The sequence below is a fragment of the Thalia democratica genome, chromosome 3 (genome assembly GCF_965202585.1).
Source record: "Thalia democratica chromosome 3, ktThaDemo2.hap1.1, whole genome shotgun sequence".
NCBI lineage: Eukaryota > Metazoa > Chordata > Thaliacea > Salpida > Salpidae > Thalia > Thalia democratica.
In genome coordinates, this window is record NC_139167.1 from 37345933 (window position 1) to 37354217 (window position 8285).

General features: G+C 27.1%; 1 protein-coding gene across 1 annotated transcript; it reads left to right on the top strand.

The window, feature by feature from the left end:
* Positions 1-3789: 3789 nt before the first annotated feature.
* LOC145831225 (phytanoyl-CoA dioxygenase, peroxisomal-like) lies at positions 3790-7804 on the top strand. The gene is made up of 5 exons (XM_082938374.1): positions 3790-3900; positions 4430-4511; positions 6397-6578; positions 6845-6994; positions 7616-7804. Exons 1-5 carry the CDS (start codon positions 3790-3792, stop codon positions 7802-7804), a joined length of 714 nt encoding a protein of 237 aa, XP_082794500.1.
* Positions 7805-8285: the final 481 nt, after the last annotated feature.

Genomic DNA, 8285 nt, shown 5'->3' on the forward strand with positions numbered 1-8285 from the left:
AATACAGCTGCTTTCGAAATACGACTTTTTTAACAAAGAGACGAATTAAGTGGCATGTCAATGGCTCTTGCCATATTAACTACTAAAAAAGATCTATGGAAATATCAAAACTATGTTTATCTTATATTTAAATTTTGATCTTAGGTAAATAAGCACTGAAGAGGTCTTTAACCGAAACTGAATCTGCTTTAAAATATCTTTAATGAAATCAATAAAAAGTAAAAAAAGTGTTTTAGTTTACCCAAGATTTAAATAATCATGGTCTAAATAGTTAAAGTTGAATAGTAATGTGTACTTTTTACTTTCATAAAATACTTTAAAAAAGAATTAAGTTAGCTTTTGAGTTAATAGTGCTTTGATTTACAATGATGAATCAAAAATTAGAAAGTATTTGTCCTTTTCTGCCTATCGTACCTCTTGGTGCTGATACAGTATTATTTCTGCTCATTGCTTTTAATGTTTCTAAACTACTTTGTGGTTCTAATTGCCACAAGAATATTTAAAATTATGAGTCCAAAAACTAAATTTAATTTGCAAAAAGTATTTTTTTCTAACAAATCATAAGCAATAACACTTTGTATATCTTAAAACTGTTTTGTGATATTTTGTTGTCAATTACCGCCTTACCTTCCAATTTCAGCCTTAGTGGTTGTAAAAAAGATACTATAATATAGAGCTAAACTAAACAAGTATACTACATAAGTATATACAGTTTTGTAAATTGTAAAAACTATCACTGAGTTCCTAGCATCCAGTTATAAAAAAAACAACTTTTTAAACATTTTGACTTACATACCTTACTGAGATAAAAACTTGCCTTGCTTAGCTCATGAATAGAAAAAGTTTATCATATAGTAATAAGTAAAATGAAAAAGTGTTTTTTTTGTAGGTATAATGAAGTTTTTTATTTAATGCTCTATAATAGTGTAACTCTTCCTTGTAAAAAAGTTTGTAAACTAGTCTAGATTTTAGTTAGACAAATAATCAACAGTAACTTTAGAAAAATTTATTCTAAATTATTTTTCAAAGCAACTTATATATTAGCTTATAAACAGCTTAAGATAAATAAAAATTTTATTTACAAAAACACTTTTTTACGAAAATTCATGCTTAATCATATTTTACCAAGTATCTTACGATTTTTTATGTAAAAAGAATTTTAACTACAAAATAGTTTAACAATACAGATTAATTAAAGTATGTTACAATTTTTTGTATTCTTTAAATTTAAAAGAAATGTGTACCTTTTATTACCATAGAAAATAATTTTTGCGAATCAGATCATGGCTTTTTCATTATTTTAATCAAAACTATTCTTACTATGGCACAGTTGTTTAAACATATTTAAAATTTTCTAGAATATTTGTTAGCAACAATAAGCAATTATTGCGTTAATAGTTTATGAATTCAAAAAACATTCCAATAAAATATATTTCCTTTCCAGCTAGCTTTACAAAAACAGACTTATTGTTTGTTTTAATCAAAATAAATTTTGTAGCTGCTTTTACTCGTCGAATAATATATGCTTGACAAAAACCTACAAAGATAAATCTAGTTGTGAAAAAACAGCTTTGCTGAAACATTAGATATTTATTTTTTACCATTTTTTTCTTGAAAACACAATCTGGTCACTGTAACGGTGTTTAATATACATTGTGTAGGATATTTACATGAATAGCTAAATTCATAACCCTAGAATTAAGCTCCTGGCTTAAACCCGTATAACCTCAGAACTCTTACCGTGTAGTTTCTCGAAAAAAAAAAAAATTTAAAGGCCTGATACCTTTCATAACAAATTGGTTAAATTTTATTTTTTGTGTTGTACATTTGTAAAAATTATGATTTTTTCTTAAGATTGTTTTTACTAATTGTTTATAAACAAACGCTTTACTTATTTTTACTTGTCTAGTTTTAAATTTTAACTAATATAAAGAATATAAAAACATTAACATTATATAAACCAGGTACGAAATATACTAATAACATGAGTACAGAACAATAAGTTTTGTTTTTTTATTTGTTTATTAAGTTACAGACTAACTACTTTATTTATTTTTATATATACAGCCTAAATTAACAGCTTAAAGTATTTCTTAGTTTATTAAGCCTGTGACTAAGTAAATAATTAACTTTGTGTTTCAAATTGTTTACCTTTTCAAGTTTATCTACCTTCGCTTCTATACTAAACATGTTATTTGTTTTAAATCAAGCATGAATGATACTAAAAACTATCGTTTAAATATTTTGAAGTCTCATTTGGTTAGTTTTTTTTTGTACTCCTTTTGATAAATAATACTTTACTTCAGCAAAGAATGTTTTAAGAAAATTTCTTAATTAAAAAGCTAATTTTTGTTTTTATATTTTTTTAAGTTAGTACTACTTTAGTTTTACTTTTAAACTTATCTACATTTGAAAGTTTGTTGTATACACATTTATTAAATCATTTTTACAGCTAATCTTTTTTCTAAGCGATTAAACTTTATGCTTTTTTTTACGAAAGTGTTTAAATTTGATGTAACGAATTTCATTGTAATCTATATAAGTTCATCTAAACAAAATATGAATTTACGTAAAATTCCGTTAGTCTAATCTTTAACTTAAACACTTAACTTTATTAAACATTGAGCTTTATTTTCCGAAAGTTCTACAGTTTTGAAAAAAAAAAAATGTAAGAAGAAAAATAAATCTAAAACTTAATCACGCCAGCAACTTTGCAAAATATTTTTTAATCTCAGAGACCGAACAAGGTGAGCAGGGAGGCCGGACAGGAGGGGCTCAGGTACACACTGGACGACACCAACCAGCTTCTGAGCCCGGCGGACCGGACCTTCTACGAAAATTACGGCTTCTTCGTGGTGAAGGGGCTCGTCAGTCAGCAGGAAATTGACGCCTTCGCTCATCGCTTCAACGAAATATGCGACAAAAAAGTTATCTTTTTTTATTAAACTGTCTTATTAAACTTTTATAACTGAATCATTAATAATTTTGTTGTTAACACAGAAGTGTTTTTAAAGTTTGGAGATTTTAAAAAAGTATTTTTTGAAACGCGTTTTCAGATTTTTACAGCCAACCAATTGAAATAGGTTTGCTTTTTGTAAGTTAAATTGGGTAAAACTGTTCAGAATTTTATAATAACTTTTGTAAATAATAAAGTTTTTTGTCTTATATTTAGCGTTTTTTCTTATAGTCATCATAACCTTTATTCATAATTATATAAAATAAGAATTTTACATATATTGTTTTCCTAATTGAAACAACAAATTAATCATTAGAGACGATGTTTTATCTAATCAAAAAAAAAACGTTTCAAATCTTCAAAACAAATAAAGATTTAAATAACTTTTTTTTTTAGTTCATAATGTTTTTTATCAGTTTCTAATGTTTTTATCAGTTTCTAGAAAATATTAGATCATTAAGAAATACTGGCTTCATCTATAGCGCCGTATCATAAAAAGTTAAGACCAGCTAGTTAGAATTTAACTTTTTAAAAAAAAATTACTATTTACTGCTTTTGAGCATTATAAAAAAAAAATTCAAGGATATTATAGTTGTTAGGACTATTTAAACAACAGACCACTAAGTTATTATTAAATAAAGAAAATATTTTAAACATATAAAATTTATCGGGACTATTTAAACAAGAGTAGGAACACTACTTTTTTATACAAACGAAATGTTTTAAATAAAACTTTTTCTAAATTATTTACAGTTTATGTGCTTTTAAATCACATTTACCACACTTTTAAATATTTTTTTCCAACACAGGTACGTCCAGCAGGCATAACAGTTATGAAAGATGTGTCGCTACTCAGGGAGGACATGCCTGGTGAGAGAGTGATCAACAAGCTCCAGGACTTCTTCAACGACGATGTCTTGTTCAGCTATTGCCAGAATGAAAGGGTTAGTGGTGTTCTATAGTGGCTGTTTAGTTTTAAATGTGTGGTAAGTTACACAAAAGTTTGAATAAATAATTCTATTGCGTATTAAAAAAAACTTGAATAAAGTTTATGAATAGAATAAAATGTTATGTAAAAGTTTTACATTTAATTTAAGTGTGTTATCTGTTTTAAAACTTAATATACTAGTACCTAAAGATAGAAGCTGAAACAAAACACAAAAAAAAGTAAAGATATTGATATTTTTAATGCAAAGTTTTAAGCTAAAAAGTACTTATAAAAGCTATATCCAAAAACTACTTTTATTAAAATTCATTCAAAGTTTTTGTTAATTAAAAGCACTTTTATTTTAAAATGTTTCCTATTATTAGTAGCCAAACCGATCAGTAATCGTTTTTGAATGTTTAAGTTTTCATAACTTGATGTAAATTTATTATTTTTATTAAATACTAAACAAGAAAAAATGTAATTATAGTTTAATAATTTAAGCTTGTAGTTTTACTTTAAAAACAAGCAATATAAATTTGCAACAGATACTGAACTACGTGCAATCGTTCACAGGGAAAGACATTATGGCGATGCATACAATGCTAATCAACAAGCCCCCAGATGCAGGTGAGTTACATTAAAATATAGTTATTTTGATTTATTAAACAACTTTTTACTTTCACAAACATACAAAGATTCTTTTGATTATGAATGGTATTTTTTTTAAGTTATCCTGAAAAAACTACGTTGTTATTTGTAACTTTTATAAAGTAAGAATATTTTAGTTTTAAGTGTCTCAAATCTTCCCTTGGCTGTGTGATGTTTTTCGTGATTTTTTTGTCTTTATCGATCGTTTTAAATAAAAAAGTTTTTTTTATTTAACAAAAAAATCTACAAATTTATTAGTATTCGTTATATTGCCTAAAGTACTTTCAAAATCTTCTTCAGTAGGCAATTAGAACTGATTAATTCAAAATTTTCTTGCATATAAAAGTTTAAAAAAAGATATTATTACGTAACTATAAGTCAAGTTTTAAGGTAAACTTTGCTTTAAAAGTCTGTCTTTTAAAAGTTTTTCAAATAGTAAAACTAACAAATCTTATTAGTATCGTCTAAACTCGCAAAAACCAAATGAAATAAAATAAAAAATAAAAAAGTATGAAATCAAATCAAAGACAAAGGACCAAATGAAATCAAATTGTCAAACTTTGATGTGTTTGATTCAATGTTTTATAACACTTTTAAAAGACAGACTTTTAAAGCAATGTTTATCTTAAAACTTGACTTATAGTTACGTAATAATATATTTTTTTTTGTTTTTTAGTTTTATATGCGAGAAAATTTTGAATTAATCAGTTCTAATTGCCTACTGAAAAAGATTTTGAAAGTACTTTAGGCAATATAACTTTTATAAAGTTATTGTGATGTAAATCTTGATTAAAAGTTTTCGATTAGTATTGTAGCTAAGTTAAATGATAGATTTGTATATTGAAAAAATATATATCACATATTTGTTTATAACAATATATTTATAAAATGCAGTTCCTCCTGTTGTAGTATTATAAAACTTTTTTTGTTTTTCATGATTTTTATGATTACGTGATAAAGCATCAGATTTAGTTAAGAAACAGACTTTAATCTGTTGTAAAACTACAAACATATTTGTTTTACAGCGAAAACGCAATTTAGATTGCATAAGTCTAAAGCCTTTATTTACACAAACTTTTATTGCAACATTTTCTTTCTAGAAACAAATTAAAATAAAATTCATAAAAGAATAATCTAATATAAAAATGTTGTTCAATTTTATCTATAAGTACCAAAAACTTGTCGGTTTGCAACCTTAAAGAGTTTTAAAATTGTTTACTTAACGACTGCACGTTTAACTTTTTGTCCAAAAGTCTTTTTTTTTTAGTATTTACTTAATAACAGTTGCAAATAATCTAATAGTTTATTCGTCTTTTGCATGAAATTTTTTTCTACTTCTTTTATGTTACATGCTTTTATAGTTTTTGATTTCTATTGGAAACAGTTGAATAAAATACTGAGTTTAAACTTGGTAAAAATTTTATATTACTCTCAAATTTAACATTTTCTATTCGTCATATATGTGTCTAAATTTATTTTTATAAAGGAAACTTTAAATTTGATTAAGAACTTCAAACTTCTATTATATCCTTTTTGTTTACCAAAAGATATCGCAAAAACATTTTATATAAATTAAATTTTCCCTCGAAATTATTTACCGACCGAGGGTAAGGGTTAGGGGTAATAGTGGTAGTAAAACAAAGTTAGTAGAAATTTAAAGTTAACTAAAAAAAACTATCAAGATTTTTTTCAACCCGTGCAAAAATAACCCCTCGTGCAAAATTGACGCCATGCAAAAGTGCCCCTTCGTGCATTTTAGACATCTACCCGTAGTTTTTGTAACCTTTTTGTTTACCAAAAGATATTAGAACGACAAATGGAAAAATATTTTACCTCGAAATATGTTGACAAGTTGTTGTTTCAGGAACCAAATCGTCCAGGCACCCGCTTCACCAGGACCTGCACTACTTCAGCTTCCGGCCCGCCGACCGCATCGTAGCCTCGTGGACGGCCATGGAGAAGGTGAACCGGCAGAATGGGTGTCTTGTGGTCGTCCCCGGAAGCCACAAGGGAAAGCTGCTCGGCCACGACTACCCAAAGTGGGAGGTTTGTGAAAAAAATAGTACTCTATTTTGCAGTTGAAAATTTAAAAATTATTTCGATTTTATCATTAGTCTAAAAGGTTATGATATTTTTCTAATTTTAGCAAAGGTTTGATTGAAATTCAAATTAGAATGAAAGCTTTTATGATTTTACGTTGCTTTGTATAATAACATAACTTTTATTAAAACAAAAAAAAAACAGAAAATACCAAGACTATAAAAAGTCAAACATTTAGGTTTTTTACTATTTATAAACTTTGCATACTTCAGGGAGGAGTTAACAAGATGTACCACGGCATACAGGAGCTCGACCCGGAAGCCAACCTGGTCCACTTGGAAATGGAGGCGGGGGACACGGTCTTCTTCCACCCCCTTCTCATCCACGGGTCCGGTACCAACGTTACCAAGGGCTTCAGGAAGGTTTGTGGTGGTTTTTACGTTTGACTATGTTGAAGAATAACAAAGTTGTAAAAGTTATCATGTGTTAGCTAAGCTTGAAAACAAACTTTTTTTAATTGGTTAAGTTAATTTTTTATAGTTAATTTTTCTTCTAGTTAAGTTAAATAAGGGTTCTCTTGCAATTCTTGTACATTTATAAAGTTTTTGATTGTAAATTTTAATAGTTATACTCTTATCACGTAGATAAATACAAACAATGTTTATAAAACAACGAAAAAAGCGCTCAAAATAATTGGTCCTAGGATCTGGTGTATGAAAAAGTTATTAATTAGTAGTAAACATTTTCAACTTCTAAATGGTGCTTTTTTTTTGTTTGTTAAGTTTTTTATAAGTAACTTTTTTTTAGTTTTAATGTACTTCAAAATATATAACTTTTACAGCAAACAAATATAGACCTTTATTATTTATTTTTACAACTTTTCACGCTTACTGAACTTGTTACAAAAATGTTTGAAACTTATTTTTTATTAGCAAATTCAAAAAAATAACAGCCTTAAATTAAAAACTGTTTAAGTTACACCAAAACTTTAAACTTTAAATACCTGTAATAAAAAAATTCAAATTCAATGAAACAAATGACAGGCGATATCGTGCCACTTTGCCAGCAGCAAGTGCGGGTACATAGACGTGAAGGGGACGGTGCAGGAGAACCTGGAGGACGAGGTGATGGAGATCGTGAAGAAGAGGTTCGGGGAGGAGGTGAAGATGACCATGAGCGACGTGTGGGCCGCCAAGGGGCAGCTCGTGAGGGGCGAAAGAACTTCTTTGTAAATTTTCACCGCTCGGTGGCGCTACGTTTTGTACCTTTCTGCAATCATGAATTAAACAACTGCAACATAAAATTAGAAATCTTGAAAATTTTAATTTTATTAATAGTTTTTTAACTGTTGGGTGATTCACATAATAAACTTTTCTTTGTGACTCGTTTTTTAAATTTTTTCTCTTCTGATTGTTAAGTGGTTTTGTTTTATGATTTTTTCAATTCTATTTCAAAATTTATGTTTATTAATTTTTGTCACTATCTTTATTTTTAATCTAGAATCAAGTTGGATAATATTGGAAATAGTTTAACTTTATCTGTGTTGTTTTCATCTAACAAATTATTTTATTAAAAATAAAAAAGCATTGCAACATGCATCAAACGCAAAAAAACGATGGATTTTAACTTATATAGCATTATAAAACCTCAATAAACTAAAACTATACTGATTTTATACTTAAAACAGTTCATTAATTTAACAAAGGTAAACAT

What these genes read in the sequence shown, in the direction of transcription:
- LOC145831225 (XM_082938374.1), top strand. Translation starts at nt 3,790, where the DNA reads ATGAAAGATGTGTCGCTACTCAGGGAGGACATGCCTGGTGAGAGAGTG. An exon ending in ACGACTACCCAAAGTGGGAG is followed by an intron (nt 6,579 to 6,844) that starts GTTTGTGAAAAA and finishes TGCATACTTCAG; the next exon opens with GGAGGAGTTAACAAGATGTA. An exon ending in TTACCAAGGGCTTCAGGAAG is followed by an intron (nt 6,995 to 7,615) that starts GTTTGTGGTGGT and finishes AACAAATGACAG; the next exon opens with GCGATATCGTGCCACTTTGC.